A 20,057-nucleotide genomic window follows, 5' to 3' on the forward strand; every position below is an offset into this window, starting at 1 on the left:
AGTCAAATGGCATAATGAAACACTAATGTCAGTATTAAATATGTCTCCGTTTCTTTGTCTGTCCATCCGTCTGTTTGTTCTTCGGTATGTTACGGATCTCTTGCTCTTTAAAGGAATAAGCTACAGATTACACACCCGGAATATCTGGTGTAGACTGTAGAATGTTAACCTAAAACTGAATATTGACTTAGATACATATTCCATTAAATCTTTTTTGAGCGTAGTACATGAGAAAAAGAACTGAACAATTATTTTTAACATATATGTCATCTTATTGAGTAGAATTAGAGGTCAAATAAGTATATTTTTTATAGTTTTAAAAACAAAGACATGTCTCAGAGTTATCATTTTAGACATATTTTAGACTATTTTTGTTACATCGTCTATCTCGATAACTAAAATAGTTAGGAATTTAAAAATGTATGCTTTTTACTAACTTTAAACTGTATTTAAACAACAAATACTAAAAACATATGCTGTATATTTACAGTAAGTAATATAATTGGTTACCTATTAATGATACTTATGATATGTACGAGGTACGGAACCCGAGACTGACACGCATTTCGCCGATTTTCTCCCATTATTAGAGTATTATTGTATCAATGTTGTATTAGTAAGCGAAGGCCGTGACCCATTCCCTGTTCCGAATACTAAACGATTGCGTAAGTTAGGTAAGCTGACTCGTCTTTAATTAAAGAGACATTTCATTCCTGGTGGTAATAGAGGGTGGTGTACCCTAGTTACGTCAGCTTTAACCAAATGATTGGGTCGGCTAACGGTCGAATACTGAAATATATCTTGAGAGCCCCCGCGCTTTCCTTACAAACGTACTTTAGTTCTTCTTTAGTTCGACTTCCAAAAAGGATAATGTTCTCAATTATCTAATTGAGAACATTATTTATACGAAAGTACGTTATTTGCTTAACGTACGACATATTATAAAAATTACAGACTTCTATTAGCCATAAATAAAACCAAATAACATCCAGTTCAAAATTCTCATGAAGAAAGAAAAAGAGAATCCATAAGTGTTATAAATAAGTGAAGGACTTCTATTGACAATGTGGTGGGTGTTTTGGCTTACGTCTTGTAGCCTGTTTCTGAGCAGCGAGGCGTCACTCTACGACTACGACTACGACACTTACACAAGGACCAACCAATACGCTTCATCGGGTAAGAAGTTTCAGCTTTATCTATAGTACACCTAGAATAAATGATGTAAAAGTATGATGTAAAACCAAGAAATGGTATTTTAATATTACATGACGAAGAAGGTTTGTGCTGTAACGTTCCATATTAGTTTACTGATTCGCTAACTCACACTGAGTTACTAACTACTAACTAACACTGAATGATAGCTATAGATCTTATTTAACATTTATTTTAAATCCATTGAAAGTTTTTTACGAAAACTTATTATTTAGAATGGAAATCACTCACGGTAGTTTAAATGCTAAAACTTATTTTGATATCAATCAATGAAGCAGCAATGTAGAACCAATGTCAAATGGGGTCGGTGGCTATCATTCAATGTTAGCACTGTGTTAGCGAATCACCCCGCAGGCCAATCACAACGAAAAGAATTGGAATACTATAAGCGGTCGGTAAAGTTTCGGTAACGAATACACCACGCATACCGATACCTAAACGACAATTCTGAAAACACCTTTATTATGATGTTAATTTGTAGAAATAGTCAAGATATTATCAAAATAATTGTTTTATATCTGATAATGATATCTCATGTGAATGTGAAATCTACAAGGAACTGGTTTAATCGATGGTGACATTGTGTTTTCGTTATGTAGACTCTCCCTAACACCAGCGAACACTTCATCAGACAAACGAATATTGCCACGCTTGTTGATTGAAGCGACAGCTGCTCTCTAGGATAAATTTTGTTGCGTAATCAAACGGTCGAAGCTAGAGATAGCACATCCATTGTAACGTCGCATACAATACCGGAATCGGAAAAGAATGATAAGCTAGAAAAGGTTTCCTTTGCAGATAAAAGGATTGTTGCCTATTATTTATTAGAATAATACGTAAGGCTCCGCTGAGAGAGCGGAACTGAGACGTGTGTGCTTCGACTAGTAAGACTATTGAAAGTTGACGTGATATGATTATATTGGCTGTCTCTTTCTATACTGTACATAAAAAGATTTGTCCTGTCCACCCTAAACCACTGGGGTTAGAAACTTGAAATTTTGACAGTATGTTCCTTATTTATGACGTAGGCAGGTACTCACTAATAAAGAATTTTGGAAATCCTTAAAAATTTGTATAGAAGTCCATCATTTTTTCTTTGGGTTAAAAATAAAGAAATAAACATATTTCAGGTATTTTGAATTATTTATAGAACTTAGCTAGAAGCTAAGCTAGCTAGGTGATAGCCTAATGGTTAGGACGTCCGCCTTCTAATCGGAGGTCGGGGGTTTGATCCCGGGCACCTCTAACTTTTCGGAGTTATGTGCGTTTGATGTAATTAACTTTCGAAGGAAAACATCGTGAAGAAACCTGCATGCCTGAGAGTTCTCCATAATGTTCTAAAAGGCGCGTGAAGTCTGCCAATCTGCACATGGCCCCAGCGTTGTAGACTATGGCCAAAACCCTTCTCACTCTGAGAGGAGACCAGTGCTCTGTAGTGAGCCGGCGATGGGTTGATCATGATAATGATAGAACTTAGAAGCAACAGATTTTTATACTAGTACCTAGTGATTTTTATCAGACAGAGAATGAGTAGAAAATAACAGCAACTTTATATTATTCTCTTGGAAATTTCTGTTTCTTAGATTTGTTTACACAAAGTTGTACGCGTTTCAAGGAAGATACTTGTTGGTTATTAAAGTTCATCTACAACTACGGAAGATGGAAAAAGTCTTGCTGAACGCATGTAATGTAATCTCATCTCAATGTTCCTTTCTACCCGACTATTGCGATGCAGAGGAAGTGTAACGTGTTTAATGTCTTAAAGTATGTAAGCATGTTTAAGATAGTGCAGTTAGGATATTTTCTCTTATAATTAGGGTACACCTGTGAGGGACAACCATACTGCAGTGAATTTGAATATTTTATAGTCATACTAGCTTATGCTCCCGACTTCGTCTGTCTGTCTTTTTGAATTATCCTGCAAAATGTCGAAAAAATACGACCGTAGTACGGAACCCTCATTGCGCGAGCCTGACTCGCACTTGGCCGGTTTTTTGTATATAATATTATGCCTGAGAGTTCTCCAATGTTCTCAAAGGTGTGTGAAGTCTTCCAATCTGCACTTGGCCAGCGTGGTAGACTATGGCCAAAACCCTTCTCATTCTGAGAGGAGAGCCGTGCTCTGTTGTGAGCCGGCGATGGGTTGATTATTTAAAAGTAATTATACAGTACGCGGCCGAAAGTAATGCACATCGACCTTAAGAAGGAGATAGCAAATTTGTAGAGCACTGTCTCTGTCGTTGAGACCGACAAAACTTCATATATATATCAACTCTACAAAGGCGAAATATCATTCTTAAGGCCGATGACATTACTTTCGGCCGCATACTTTACCTAATTGAAAACTCGGGTTATTCACCGCAGTAAAATGTAATGAATTGGACAAATTGAAATAGCTCGCATGAAATGAGGTAGGTGCCAATTACGAATTAAAACAATGTAGATTTTACAACGTTTGAAAGAATAAATGACCTCGGATTCCGTTTCATCATTGTATGGCTACCGACAGTAGCTAATAGCGCATTGTGTTTACTAGTAATAGTAATCTTATGCAGTCCATTAGTTATATATTTTGATTCTTTATCATTGACTACTATGGATATATTATGACTCGTCCAGTGTCGCACGTGTGGTCTTTATACCTCGACATAATATAATATAACAGACTAGCTGATGCCCGCGACTTCGTCCGCGTGGAATTAGGTTTTTTTTTAAAATCCCGTGGGAACGCTTTGATTTTCCGGGATGAAAAGTAGCCTATGTCACTCTCCAGGTATGTATCTATACCCATGCAAAAAATAACGTGAATCCGTTGCACCGTTGCGACGTGATTGAAGGACAAACTAAAAAACAAACACACTTTCGTATTTATAATAAGGGTAATGAGGTACTGATTCACACGTGAATTGTAAATGTTCTAATTTATGGTGAAACCCGTATTGTAGTCCACTACCTAAGAAGTTTAGAAATAACTACTTGACTCTCCCCGGCTTTCCTCAGTCAATTCTGGCTTCAGTCATACCTACCGATTTTCATCAAAAACGATTAAACAGATAGGCCTTGAAAAGCTAGGAGATAGACACACTTTCGCATTTATAATATTAAGTATGGATCGATATATATGCCAAAATCGTGTAATATACAACACAAACACATCACGCAGTCCGTATTCAAATAAAAAGATGTCCTTGTTTCATAGTATCTGTAAAGTAGCTGTATAGTATGTATAGCTATTATACGCCCATTTTACATCAACAAAACCAAGTGTAAGCATTTGTGTAACCAGTAACAATATCCAAAGTGTGTTTTGGACATGCAGCAAAGTTATGCCTTTGTTTTAATTGCGACTGAAATGACTTAACACTGCAACACTTGTAAACACAAAGCGGCCAAAGTTCCGTTGTGCAAATCATTAATAGTTATGGAATATAGTTTCAACTTGGCAAGAGTATTTGTAACATCCTCATGTCCAAACGTTAGAGGGAACATTGTAGCGTATGCAATGTCAAATTGCTCTTCAACGCTTCTCGTTGTAGAGCTCAGAGAGCGCGTACCAGACCATCGTTATTTTATAAAAGCTAAAAGTTTCTCTGCGTATATAATACCATCCCCAGCACTGGGCGGAACGTTTGTTTGGATATTTGTTTGGATCATGGTAGTTTTGGGAGATAACAGGTAATAAAAGTGATAACAGGTAATCTTACGTCAAAGTATAAAGTCATTTTTATTTTATTTTCTTCGGTATGATATTAGAAATCAAACTTGTAAACTTTAAGGGTGTCTGGCAGGGTTTTGCCATGATACTTAGTGTCTGGCAATGCATGCCGTGATTTCTAATACTATTCTGAAGAAAACATTTAAAAAAGACTTAATACTTTGACTTAAGATTTTTTTACACCTTTATTACCTGTTATCTCCCAAAGCCACTATAGCCCAAACAGACGTACCTCCCAGTATTGGGGACAATACGCAGAGAAACTTTCAGCTTTTATAAAATAACAAAGGTTTGGCGCGCGCTGGCTCTCTCTCCATAACATTCTCATATCCAAATGTTAGAGAGAACATTGTAGCGTATGCAACGTCAAATTGCTCTTCAACGCTTCCCGTTATGCCAGTAACGAATGCACTCATCGCCATTGCCTTGCGAAGAGATGCCACGGTAATACAATTTCTCGGCGCTTCGACGCTACTGTCATCTTGGGGACAATTTTGTCTAATATTGCATCTAGCGTACCTACCTATAAAATAACGTTACGTAGAATGCACAACAGAAGCAATTTTGCTGCAGGTTAATTTGAATCTATAATTAGGATTCCTCTCCGCTTCTATAAACAAGATTAAAGTTAAAATCTACAACCCGACTATTCTGTAGTTGGTATCTACTCTTCAAAATACTACCCGGATGAATGGTTCATATTTTATAATACATACCAACTGGTATAAAATAAACATTTTCGAAATCTATTCTATTTTCCATTTGATCACAGATTTGATACCAACTCCATTTATTTCGTGCATGTTTATGTTTATGTTTATGTTTATTTCATGCATTTTCGTACATGCATTTATTTCGAACGCTTTTTCTTGGCGTTTTGTCCTATGTCCTAATGCGATAATAATATGATTCCTTAACAAATCAAAGGTATTCGGCTTGTAATGAAGTTCAATCACAGTTCTGGTTATAGTCTATGGTAAGCAAATCGCTAGATTAGGTAAGGGATAGGTAGAATATGACATACATATTTATACTTAAAGTTTTAAAAAAGTATGATGCTCGATACAAAAAATATGAAAATCGATATATTATATTATATTAAACATATACCAAAAACGGATTGCAGGGAATAAAATATGTAGGAGGAATATCTATACCAAGAGCCATTTTCAACGACAACGATCTTTATAATATGAAAGAGAATCCCAATCAATGCTGAGTTCAATTTAATAACGCATAGTTCCTTACATAATCTTTTTGAAACTAAAGCCAATATTGACGCGACAGACCTCCACTTCCTTTGAAGTTGACTACAAAAATCCCAACGCTTTACGAATTTAGTAGAAAAATATTTACATGGAAGCTTCTCGATATCTATATAAAGGACGTGACGGCTTTTCCATTTGCGCGATTGATTCCTCATGTGAAAATATATTAAATGTCACGACAATGCCAAAAGAGAAGGAAATACCTGTGCTATTTTTTAGCAATACTGCTTTGCCGGTTTCTGAATAAATAAGCTGTGACATACAATATAAAGAAGCACTTTGTTGAGACCGACAGACAAACAAATAGACACGGCCAATTTATAAGTATCCGGAACTTAAAAAGTTTAGTTGAATACTCGTAAGTTTATGTATGATGTAGGGATGTCGTTTGTACATAAACGAAGAATATGAGGAAATTATGACGCATATAGAAACGATACATCAAAACACTGTAACGCCTCTCTTCACATGTTAGCCTTCGAGCCTTTTATTATTTCGTTGTATTTATCTGAGCAATACAAATATCTGCAATTGATAATTTCACTCACGCGCCATCTATTGTACGTTGATGGTACAATGTAGAAAACCTTCCCGCAAATCCCAACAACAACTGTAAAAAGTATTAACTTAATCGGATGAACACTGTGCGAATACATAGGTAACGAACAGACAGACAAACAAACATTTTATTATAATGTAAACAACGAGTACGCACCACGATTAATATCTATCGTTCATATTGACTTAGGTTAGATTTATAAAGGACTTGAAAGATTGAGAGTTACCCTTACCTTTAGACTCTAGACTAGACTAGACCTCGGACTAATGTAAATGCGTCGAAATATCGATAATTTGTGTCAAATATCGATAATTTAAAATTTTCATATTAATCGTAGTAGGTTCGTTATACCTATTCGTTATAAATCATCATTAAAAACATTCATTTTCATATTTTATTACTTCATGGTTTTATAGATGAGGTAATTAATATTTTTAAGAGGATGGTGGAGTCTTGGTGTTTTGAAGATGAACGTTTAAAACTGTTTTACAGTCTGAAATATTCAACTATAAAAAAGATAATTTAATTTGTGAAACTCTATACTTGCTCTAGCTTTTATAAAGTTCCATTATAGATAGATTATTATAGAACGACTGATAGTCTTTTAAGAGCAAAGTGGATAATAACATCAATGGCTATCGCGGACTGTAGCCGCAAGCAATTTTGTCAGACCAATTTTTGTTGCTATTTGATGTCAAAGTGATTTTACCCGAGGAAAAGACTATTCTGGAACGAGCTTATCTAAGGCAAGCCAAGAGGCGTGATCTTATCATTTGAAACGAACTTGCACTGATCTAAGCGTTGGACTACTTTATTGCTCAATATAATATTATTGGTATTGATGATTCGTCTTATCATTGTTTGACCGGGGACCCAAGAGCTGGCAGCTACTTTGGACAAAGAGTTAGTTTAGCCATCCAAAGAGGCAATGTTGCCACCATGATCCAAACAAACGTTCCTTCCAGTGTTAGGGGCAATACGCAGATAAACTTTCACCTTTTATATCTGGTCTGGCACGCGCTGGCTCTTAGTCCATAAGCCCGATTAGTGATTCAGTCGCCGTCAGCTCTAACAAACTGCGTCCCTGCATTGCGACCAGTGGAGGTATTTACCATTCCGATAATGGAACCCTATATCCGAGGGATTAATTAACCGTACACTATCTCTAATCTCCTTGTTCTATTCGTACGGCTTAAATGGATAACTAAGTAAAGCTTAGCTCTTTGATGTGACTCCTTTGTCTACTTTATATCTATCCTGTGTTAAAAGTTAATTTTAAAATGTGTCATACGTAATCACCCCCGACAGCGCAAGGTTTCCATACTATTGTATTGTAGTCGGGATCGAGTCAATAAGACAAATAATGCAGGTGATGTAAATATCCATTAGATGACAGATCTCTACATGGTTTGAGAGAACAGCTGATAATCCTCAAATGGTTAAACATATTTTCAACAAACATAGCTAAGAATAATGCTAATTAAACACGCTTTCGATTGAAAGAAACCGCATTCAAATCAGTCCATCCGTTTGAATGCTATGATGCCACGGAGATACGGATGCACAGATACACACGTTAAACTTATAACGGGGGTCAAAAAACAAATGTTCGGGAATTCGTCAGATTGACTGCTATCACATCAATACAACCGGGTTTTGCAAAACTTTGTAAGTTGTTATTGTACTTATACGTATGTACACTCAGAAGTTGTACATTACTTGTACAATCCCAGCGGAATTCAGCGTGGAAACAAACTTAACTAGTACCTAAACGGATAAAAAGATAAACAGAAGGAAACTACACATAGTCTTGGTATGTAGTCGGATCCAAGAATCTTATTTAATGCTTCCTAACATCGATATAAATGACAAGATATGGTCAAGCGTACAAAATTTTTCACGGTTAAGGAACCAAATAAATCAGCGCCACCTCTTAGATATTAATGAACGACCCGTTTGAAATCCAGACGTCATTGAGGTTGCATTGGAACTAAAGCACCACTGAGTCGGTGCCATTTTGTTTGTTCAATAACCCTGTCTATACGAAGTAATATATGGTATGGTATAAGTCAATGCTTCCTACCGAAAATCTTCAAAGTAGGTAAAAGGTAGACGTAAAATAAATAAGGCTAGCTTTTAGAGATGTCGCAATGAGCGAGTGCAGAAAATGTTTCGGGTTAATTTACATATGAAGATGATAAGCGCGGCTTAACACAGAGACCGTATCGCGCACTGTGTAAACTCCGCCTTTAAGTACGTACTTTAGGTGTTCAAGTTGGTTATTACAGTACGAACGTCTCTGACAATATAACTTGTAAAATGTTGAGATGTGCTGTAACAACACAGGATTACCGTCACGTATCTACGAGGACTTATCTCGAGCACATTCGTAGATATTTTTCTTAAATTCACTAATTCAATAGGAGTTGCAAAACATACTCTTATTTCAGTTTTTTAAGTTGCAAGTTTGACAACAATCTTCTTAATATATAAAAGGAAAAGCTGACTGACTGATCTATCAATGCACAGCTCAAACTACTGGACCTATCGGTCTGTTTGGCATGCAGATAGCTATTAAGATGTAGACATCCGCTATAAGAAAGGATTTCGCAAAATTCAACCCCGCAGATGGTAAAATAGGGGTTTTAAATTTTTTGTGTAGTCCAAGCGGACGAAGTCGCAGGTATAATCTAGTCCTTAATAAAAAGCAAGCATGAAATCTTGTTGGAGCATGCTTGCTTAGAAGATGCTATGCACTCTTGCGTTGAAGGTATTTAGATTATACGTGACACCGAACTAAGGCACAGTCTTCTTTTAAAACTAGCTTATGCTCGCGACTTCGTCCGCGTGGAATACACAAATTTCAAACCCCTATTTGACCCCTTAGGGGTTGAATTTTCGAAAATCCTTTCTTAGCGGATGCCTTCGTCATAATAGCTATCTGCTTGAAAAATTTCAGCCCGATCCGTCCAGTAGTTTGAGTTGTGCGTTGATAGATCAGTCTGTCAGTCAGTCAGTCACCTTTTACTTTTATATATTTAGATAGGTTACTTAAAAGTAATCTGAATATGTGCCGAGCAAAAATAAACATTTCACAGGGGAGATAAAAATAAAAGGTTTAAGATATCACAATAGGGACTTTTTAGTAGAAATAAGCTCTACCATTCGGAGTGAATTGGATGTAAACAAATACACACATATCAAAGGTATGCCGACATATTAGATATCTTGTAAAATAATATTTTGTATGCAAAGGCAAATAAAATTTTACTTACCTAGATATAAAAAATAACAATCCCAGAGAAAGGTAGATGAAAGGCGAGAATACTGAGCTTGTTTTGTACGAACAGCGCGTTATACGATATAGCAATCTCTGGTGGTATACTCAAATTTATTACACGGGTTACTGTAAAAGGGCTACGCACCCGGCATTCGGGTGATATTATTCGGAGGGTGTACGTTTTGCTTACAAATTGCTCGTCGGTGCGTGCGAATCACTTCAAGATAACGCGGCTAATATACTTCAACATTGTTCTATAGCAAAAATCGTAAAAAGTATATAATTATACATTTATTTTGTCTTGCAGTTATAAGCATCTGTAACAGTACGCTACCTAAATAATATGTTTAATACTTTGAATATCTTAAATTCGGTTTATTTTAAGATCTACCGGTAAATTACTATCATCGACCGGTGACATTTTCACGGTGTCTCCTTTTACGGAATACCTAATACGTTTACGTGTCTGCTCAACGGAAATATTGATATTTCCTAGTGTCTGAACTGTAGTCTTCTAAAAATGTCTCATATTAGTCCATCTGAATCTATCTATATATATAAAAGGAAACGGTGACTGACTGACTGACTGATCTATCAACGCACAGCTCAAACTACTGGACGGATCACGCTGAAATTCGGCATGCAGATAGCTATTATAACGTAGGCGTCCGGTAAGAAAAGATTCTTCAAAATGCAACCCCTAAAGGGGTAAAATAGGGGTTTGAAGTTTGTATAAAAATCTGTCAATTTTGAAGTGTCTATAAAGAAGTTTTGTAGTTAATATTTTTGCGATTAGCAGTAAAACATATTTTATTAAGCTCATGTTAAAATCTCATAGTTAAAGATCAAACCTAAGGGTGTAAAATAGGGGTTTAAAATTTGTGTAGTCCACGCGGACGAAGTCGCGGGCATAAGCTAGTCTAACTATAAAACCAGGGACAATGCGAGAGGATATTAATTCTATGTTTTCTTCTATATTATATTTGTAACACATTTTCAATATTGCATTTTCTCTTGTTTACAGAAAGCCGCACGTGCACCACGTCGGAGTTCCGATGCAAAACCGGTCGTTGCATACCAATGTTATGGCGTTGCGACAATGAGAAGGACTGCTCCGACGGGTCTGATGAAGAACCTAGCATTTGCAGTAAGTTTTCCACATTAAATATACAAATATTACCTACGTCCTACTGTTTAGTCCAGAAACTTAGTGTGCATACAGACGAGCTGCACTTTTTCGACTGCTGCCGTCGTCGCTGTCTGCGGCTGCCGTCGACGCGCTTGCGGCTGCCGTTGACGCGCGTCCATGGCAGTCGCCGAAACGCGACGTCAGCAGCCAAACACAGCAGAAACAGTAGCAGTCGAAAAAGTGCCACTATTCTGTAAAGGATAGCGTCCACCAGGCGGACCGGGTCGAGCCGCATTGCAACGCAAAAATCCGCCTGCTATACATTTTATTCGAAACCGCGTCGACTACAGGCGCGTTCGGGACGAATAATAAAATACATACAAACTCGCCGCACCGTTGCGGCCCGAACTGACTCTGGTGGACGCATACCTTAAGAACACTTAAGAAGCCGTCTAATAGTTTGTTTGAAAGAATTTTCAGTAGACACTTTTATTATTCCCCAAAAAACAATTATCTGGCGATTTATGTAGAAAGTTTTAAGGTAGCACGTTGTCCTTAGCGGGGCTTCCGACGTGGATTAAAATCTTAATTACGCTTCGGAAGTTTCCTCGATTAATATTATAATCTTTGCCCTTTTGTCTAAGTACCTTCTTTCAGTTATGAATCGGGCATTAGAATGCTATTTAATATCTATGTACGTATAGTCGACCGTAAAATTGTTTGCTATTTTTGACAAGTTCCAGTAAGTACCTACTTAATTAAAAATTTCACTAGACTCAGGCCTTTACAAAATGTACCTATATAGGTAAGTCTCGTAAACGAAAATAGACCTTGTAGTTTTATTATGTGCAAACGATACTCAATATAAGAGAAGCAGAGCAATTTTATGGTCGATTGTTTCAATAAGTTTTAATTAAAATTTGAAAATAAGGGTCCTATATAAACGCGAGGAATATAAAACAAAGCTTTAACTTGTGTTCATATAAAACTTGTATTTAATGCGATGACAATCATTTTGAAATGAGTAGATAAATAATATGCTACTTTTGATAAATTATTATGTACAAAAACTATCCGAGAAAATAACATCTCCAGCACGATTGGGCATATATTTGAATAAGTTTTACAATGCCATGCACCTACACTCTACAGTTTTATTTTTGGTGCTGCTGTAACTACGTGTCTGTCACAAAAGCATTATCTAAAATTATGCTAGTTATATACCTGCCTATTGTCGATATACGAATATGTTACTCGTATTTACTCTGTAGACGTGATCCATAATAAGTTAGCAAATTTTGTGACATGGCATGTAGAGTAGGATCAACTTACAATAAAAAGCTTTTGTAAGTTCGACTAAGAAAAGCTTAGGTTTGTGCAAAATATGAAACAAATTTATGACTAACACAATGATTTACCAATTCGTATCTATTTACTTGAATTTAAGAACAGTGACCCGTACCTATAGGTAATTATTTACTACGGTTTAGAAATCTTTATATAAAGATAGATCAATTTCACTGTTAAAAGGGATTCTCTTGTTCACCAATAACAATACGTATAAAAAGCTTGTGGGACTTAAGGTTTTATTTCAGTGGGAGGGTCGTTTCGGTAGACCGCAACTTTGTACACTTAACTCGAATGTAAGTCGACCCAACATAATGGAAAATCCTTTTATATGTGCCAGGACACAGTGTTTTGTGCTAGCGTTACAAAATAAATATAAATCCCACGGGCAATCGACACTCAGTTAACTGAAGCTATCAAATGATATACCTAACTAGGGATATAGATATTTGTAGAGATACTAGATAATATATTTTGAGATATTTCTAGGTACACGAAGGTTATTTATATTGTTTAAGCCGTTCAAACTTAAGCTAAATCGACTGCCCTGTCAAAAACGAAAAAGTAAAAGATGATTTTTTAAAAGTTATATAGCCAGTGTCATTTAGGAAGATGTAAGAATTCTAACATTCAGTCTGCAACGAGCGCTTGTTGAATACGGCCGTATACAGTAGTGTTATATTAATTTTTAAACTACCGTCTATCGGTTTATGTAAGACGCAGATAAAATGGTTGTTAAAAAATGTGCATCGTGCAACAAAAACATTACGAGAAAGTCTCCTGGCCTGGAATGCAGCAGGTGCAACAAAGTGGTCCACGCTGATCCATCATGCACTAAACTCTCGAACAAGCAGCTGCATACCTTAAAAAACGCTACGGGTATAGAGTGGAGTTGTGAGGAGTGCCTACAAAACGTGACTCGCAGGTCGTCGTTCATTATCCCTGATGATGACGCGGACGAGGACTCGGATTCTGGGCACACCCTGCATTCAAAATCCGTCATCGACACACGAAAGCTGGTCCAGGATATCAGTCGAGAACTCAAAAAAACATTCCGTGAAGAAATTTCTCAATTGGAGACATCCTTAGAGTTTCTACATGATCAGCTCAACAATATGGAACAATCGATGAAAGCTCAAGATACTAAAATTAAAACCCTCGAGCACAAAAATCAAGACTTATGTAACAAAAACAAACACCTGGAGCTTCGTGTTGCGGTTCTGGAACAAGGCGCGAGGCAGAACGAGCAAAATGCGCTGTCATCATCACTTGAAATCGCCGGTTTGCCTGACTTTCCTCCCGTGGAACTCGACAACGTAATCACCGCGGTAGCATCTAAATTAAACGTAGATAAGGGCGTAATACAGTCGACCCAACGTTTGTCTAGTGGCAAGGATAAACCATGCACCATCCTACTAGAACTCAAGACAAAAAATGTTCGAAACGAATGGATTACAGCCAGTAAGGAAAAAAGTATCTCAGTCGCGCAGGTGCTGCCTAATGTTGTTAAAGAAAAGGCTGACGATCGTGTGTTTGTGAGAGAAGCGTTAACAAAACACGTTAAAACCCTACTTTTTAATGCTAAACTAAAACTGCGCAACTCTTTTCAATTTGTATGGTGCAAAGACGGGAAGGTTTGTGCTAGGAAAAGTAACAATAGTAAAATCTTTTATATTCGTTGTCTTCAAGACATTGATCTAGTTTTAAGGGAAACTGCAATTTAATTTTTAAGCATACCTACCCGACGTCTCTCATTACAACTATATATACTTATATATATTACTTATATTATTTATATTTTTGTCAATAAATTATGTCTAAAGTTAATGAAATTTTTGATTGTAAATCTATTAATTATTTTTTTCAAAATATACCCAGCCATAGTAAACTCAACTTTTCATGCCTACATATCAATATTAGATCCCTTATTAAAAATTTTACAAAACTGTTGCAAGTAATCCACAGCTGTAGTTTTCCATTGGATGTTATAATAGTCACGGAAGCTGGAATTTCTGACAATATCGTTCATTTATATAATATAACTGGCTATAACATGTACCCAAGACTGCGAATAAACAAGAAAGGGGGCGGTATTATTGTTTATACCAACAACTCAATAAAATTCACACCCGTCCTGTATAAAAGTAACACATTTGAAAATCTTACAGGGATTCTTAAACTTCAAGGTCATGAGGACGCAGTCCTGTGTGCAGTTTATAGGCCACCGTGTACAAACAAAATTATCTTTGTAAAGGAATTAAGTAAGTATGTCTCACATTTCGATCACAAAAGCAATATTCTTCTTATCGGCGACACCAATTTCGACCTAAAAAACATATCATCATACACAGATTCATATCTGGACACACTGAGCGAGGCCGGTTTAATGTGCGGAATCACGACATACACTAGAATAGAACCGAGACTTAATCGAGTAACAAAATCATGTATAGACCACATTTTTGCGCGATTCCCCACACTACAACCGTACTCCGCTGCGCTGGATGTCGTACTGGCGGACCATCGCGCTATTGTGTTCGCGTGCGCAGGCGACGCCGTGCCTACTCCTAGCAATGTACAGGTTGTTTCGAAAACGTACGTTGACCACGAGGTTTTATTTAATGAACTAAATAAAGTTGACTGGGCGCAAACTAATACAATGAATTGTCCTAATCAAATTCTTAAATTTATTACTGATTCTCATGCGAAAGCTTGCGTCACGGCTAGTAAAAATCGCACCCATAAACAACGGAAACAACAATTTAGGGCTCCGTGGATCGACTGTAACGTAATAAATCTTTGCGATAGAAGGGATAAACTGTTCAGGTTGTGGAAAAAGAATCCTAATGATGACAAACTAAGGTTAGACTATATAAAATCGCGTAATAAAGCTAATAAAGTACTAGATGACCGGCGAAATTCATATTACCTTAAACGTATAAATACCAGCTTTAACAACTCTAAAAATATCTATAAAATAATAAATGAGATGATGGGTCGTGTATCGTTATCTATAGATGATTCAATTTTAAAAGCCTTCGAAGCACAAGGGTTGTCCTGTAAGGCCATTGCGGACGGCTTTGCAAACGAATTCGACATGGCTGTCAAGTCTATAATTCCAACCTGCACTAAAAAGCTTCTGGATTCTTATTTATATACAAAGCCCCTAAACTCCTCCATTTTGTTTCAGAAAGCGACAAGCACTAAAATTTTTAAGATTATTAAAAACTTAAACGTAAACAAAGCACCAGGGGCGGACGGCATTAAGGTTAGCCACATGAAAACGGCTAGTGACAAGATTTCTTTGGCCATAGCAAATCTTATTAACAGCAGTGTCAAAAGCGGCTCTTACCCAGACAGTCTAAAAAAAGGATGTGTGCGACCAGTTTTTAAAAAAGGGAAACGCAATGACTTTTCTAATTATCGACCGATCACGCTTTTGTCGTCGGTAGATAAAATTGTGGAAAAATTTATCTGCGAACAAATTCACGCGTTTTATAAGAATAATGAAGTCATTTACCACAATCAATATGGGTTTCAGCAGGGAAAGGGAACAATAGATCTTCTTTCAAAATTCAGTGACCAAGTAAATGAATACCTTAACCAAAAAAAGCACGTCCTTGCACTGTTTATTGATTTTTCACGCGCTTTCGACACTCTGAACCATAATCTTCTGCAAAGTAAATTAGAAACATGCGGCGTTCGAGGTCCGTTGCTCGCTTGGTGCGTAGACTATCTCCGTAATCGTACATTCAATGTACGGATTGGTAACGCCTACAGCGACACCCGTGTGGCTAGTGAAGGCACGGCTCAGGGCTCCGTCCTTGGCCCGTTGCACTTTTTGTCGTATGTGAATGACATGAGTAACTGTATCCAGCATTGTTCATGCTACCAGTTCGCGGATGATACTTGCATCCTTTTCGCTGACCGGGATCCTGATAAGATCTGTGATGCATTGCAGACGGATTTCAACACCCTGACCATGTGGTGTCACGATGCGGGTTTAGTTCTTAATGTCAAAAAAACCAAATTAATTCACATCAGATCAGGCTATCTAAAATATCTCCCCTTTAAAAAAATTATAGCTCACGATCATGTCTGTCTACACAGTGATTATCTGAACTGTTGTAATTGCCCTTCGATTGAGCAGGTCGACCGCTATACCTATCTCGGTCTCACCATTGACTGTAAATTCAACTGGGGTTTGCACATAGATTATGTATGTAATAAACTAAGGCAATTTCTCGCTAATATAATTGTCTTGAATCGACGGATTCCATTTAAAACCAAATTAATGCTATATAACTCGTTTGCTCTAACCTACGTACAATATGGTCTCAGTAGCTACGGTCGAACTTATAAAACTTACCTCAATAATATATATAAGTTACAGTTAAGAATTTTAAAAACTATTGTCTCTAGTTCCATTAAATCGAAATACGACGGCAATGAACTAGGGCTATTTAAACATTGTAAAACATTACCCGTTCAGGAACAGTTTAAATGCTCATTACTAAAGGAGGAGTTCTTCAACGAGAAGATACTCCGAAAAATAGAACATCCTGTACAGACGCGTGTGATGACGGCTAACCGCCTGCACACTACGCGCGCTAACAATACTTACGGCGAGCGAACCACCGCGTACTTGGTTCCGCGATTCATAAATGAACTACCTCCAACGCTGATTAAAAAAATAGATATTAAAAACATTAAGCATAAATTAAAAGAATATTTTTTAGCAAAGTTAGATGGCTGAGTCTTTTGTGTCTATGTAGATTATATAATTATTTATATTAGTGCTAATCCTATTCACCTAATAAATTTAATAAACCTACTCACGATTATAATATTATGTTACATACTTACGTGATTCTTCGCGTTATATACCTACTGTAGATTATTTCTTTTAAGTAATGAGTTAATAGGTATCTTCGTTGCAGATAGGCACCGAGGACAAACCTCTGTGGTTTTTTCGGTGTTTTTAGTTTAAGCTTTTATTTGTATGTATTTTTATTTGATAATAAATTAAAAAAAAAAAAAAAAAAAAACAAAAATATGTTTGGGCCATTGGTCTCGCTCCGCTCGTTTGTACATTTAGAAGTTATGGTTGAATAAAGAAACACATACATGTGAACCCTGAAAACACTGCACTCCTTTTTTGGGCAGTCGTGTTATAAAATAAGTATAACTAACAAAAACAGTTAGCATTGCGACATTAGCTGAAGCAACGATAAATTTATTTGAATAGAGGCTTTAGTTTCACGATGTATTTAATGATGTTAAGCCCCTTCAGTTTGTTTAATTTATTAGATGCGACGTGAAGCAACATCGTGCTGGAAATAAAGGCCATTTAGTACCCTTAATTACATTACACTACACTCCTTACTTAGCATAAGCATTTATTAATTTATTAGGAGCTAGGTATAATACCGAAGTTTAAAAGCAAGCTTCGCAAGAAGAAGAACCTATTTCATTATATTAATTTTTATAATCTTGATAGTTTCGAGCAACATCTCAAATAAACTATTGCTTAGTAATTGTTGAATCAGAGGCAGGATACAATACTTTTTTAGACGGCACGCATTGTGAGGAGGTTCTTAAGACACTTTGGAGTCCAGACCACTGGCAGCTTAGGTCCTACCCCGCTGCTAGTGGAACCCATTCAACTATCTTTTTAGGAATGTTTCTGTTGTTTTATTTTTGTATACATTTTTTTTTAAATATGACTAAAGCGTCTATTTTAGATGTATAATAGACGCATTTATTTATTTATATAAATGAGAGTAAAACACTCTCAATATTTTTTCTGGAAAATGGAACTTATTTTTTTTAATGAAATGAAATCTAGTTCCACTAGTTCTATCAAAATAATTTTATCACATAGAAACACAACGCACATGTCCCGAACACAGTTTTGTGTGTGCGGACGGGCAATGCATACCCGGCTCGTGGCATTGCGATGATACGCCGGACTGCTCCGACGGCTCAGATGAGCACAACTGTGGTAAGAAAATTATTTAGCTGCCCTCGCATGTGCAGCATGGGCTATCATTGGCTTTGGGAATTCAAAAATTGGGAAACATGTTTTCAGATAAAGGCACGTTAAGTTCTCATTGGGGTCGAATATAAAGTTCGCTCTAAGTACGGCCTGCGTCGTGAATCACGTCACGTGATGTAAAGCTTTGACCCACAACTTTCTTCTCTGGTCATCCGCGGGAAAATGGTGTGCGTTTTTTCTTAGTAGGTTCTATATTTGAAATCGTGATGTCGGCGGATCGCTAAGGCGCCATCTCCACGGTCGAGAGAATCGCGGCGACAGTATTGCCCTCTGGAGATTGGCCCATAGAGTTTATATCGGATTTAGCCACACGGCGAGACTACCACCGCGATTCTCTCGTTCGTGGAGATGGCGCCTTAGCGTTGAAAAGATTTTCAAGTAGTGAAAAATCAGCGTCCTTTTAGAGAGCACTCGCTCCAGCCCATTTTCGCAGCAAAAAGTTCCAGAATAGAATAATGCAATTAAAATTTAGGAGGCCGCCACAAACAGAGTAAAACGGAAGTCAAATTAAAAATTGAGGGGTCGTAAAATTTACTTTAAGAGACCGAGCATTTACTTCGTTCACTAGAAAGTTTTTTTTTATATAGTAGGTACTTGTTTTTGCTGAAATGTAGAAGAGAGGAGTGAATTGTGAAATTTAATTAACGTTAGGTTAATTTATACCTTCTCGGTCTTTTTTCTAAAAATATATTTTCGTAATTTAATTAATAAATACTTAACTATAGTAGAATGTTATCCACTTTTATAAGACATTTTACGATTCTTAGTTAACATAGTAGGTACTTACATATAAATAAGTTAAAAGAAGTTCACATAATATGTACTATGTAAGTGTAAAAAGGTTTACCTAATTATCCAAAAAGAACTTGAAGTCTATATTAATATCATTATTGTATTGCCTGTCTGGATATTAATGTTTACAACACAATACAACATCGTCGTTGAGATGTATATAACACATTTATATATGTACAAATAGTACCTATCTTAAGGTAGGCATGTATACTCTTACAAGATAATAAAAATTCATGAATATTATAATAAATTATTGTAGAAATCGTTAAATTCTGGTACGTATAATAAAACTCATTGTGCAGGGTGCTGAATCAAATCATAGTCATTATCGCTTTACTGAAGATCATGCATGGCTTGAATCTACAGAAGTGGAGGCTTGCGGTCCCGAAGAATTCACATGCAGAGGGAAAAGAGGCGAATGCGTGCCTCTCACTTGGATGTGCGACGACAACGTGGATTGCTCTGATGGGTCCGATGAAAAAGCATGCAGTAAGGGTATACTCATTAAGGTCCAAATGCATTTGCGCTGCGAGGCGCGACGCGTCGCGGCGCGCTGTAGCCTGCCGCGTCGCTTAAGAACGCTTTGCTCCATACAAACTCATATAAACTAAATAATTGCCGCGCCGCGTCGTGCAGCACAGCTCAAGTGTGTTAAACACGATACTTACAAAAAACCTTTAAACACGATACTTAC

At 36.8% G+C, this 20,057-nt stretch overlaps 2 protein-coding genes across 14 annotated transcripts in view; both read left to right on the plus strand.

Annotated features, from left to right (window-relative positions):
* The window catches only part of LpR1 (Lipophorin receptor 1), a 232,665-nt gene that overhangs the window by 178,284 nt on the left and 34,324 nt on the right, over window positions 1–20,057 (plus strand). For 4 of the 13 annotated variants that reach the window (XR_004674959.2, XM_034979387.2, XM_034979404.2 and 1 more), the window contains exons 3-4: window positions 11,059–11,181; window positions 19,730–19,852. Coding sequence is in view for 12 of the 13 variants with exons in the window: in XM_034979387.2 (XP_034835278.1) it covers window positions 11,059–11,181; window positions 19,730–19,852 (246 nt within the window). In the remaining variant the exon portion in view is untranslated. Of the gene's footprint in view, window positions 1–954; window positions 1,177–11,058; window positions 11,182–18,394; window positions 18,515–19,729; window positions 19,853–20,057 lie in introns of all 13 variants that reach the window. The other 9 variants (XM_069506561.1, XM_069506599.1, XM_034979393.2 and 6 more) reach the window with 7 other exon arrangements.
* LOC138404005 (uncharacterized) overlaps window positions 11,212–20,057 on the plus strand; it is a 209,098-nt gene continuing 200,252 nt past the window's right edge. The window contains exon 1 of the mRNA XM_069506726.1: window positions 11,212–14,312. Within this exon, the coding sequence (XP_069362827.1) occupies window positions 13,239–14,234 (996 nt within the window). The 5' untranslated portion in view covers window positions 11,212–13,238 and the 3' untranslated portion in view covers window positions 14,235–14,312. The remainder of the gene's footprint in view (window positions 14,313–20,057) is intronic.

This window comes from Maniola hyperantus, chromosome 2, assembly GCF_902806685.2.
Source record: "Maniola hyperantus chromosome 2, iAphHyp1.2, whole genome shotgun sequence".
Lineage (NCBI taxonomy): Eukaryota > Metazoa > Arthropoda > Insecta > Lepidoptera > Nymphalidae > Maniola > Maniola hyperantus.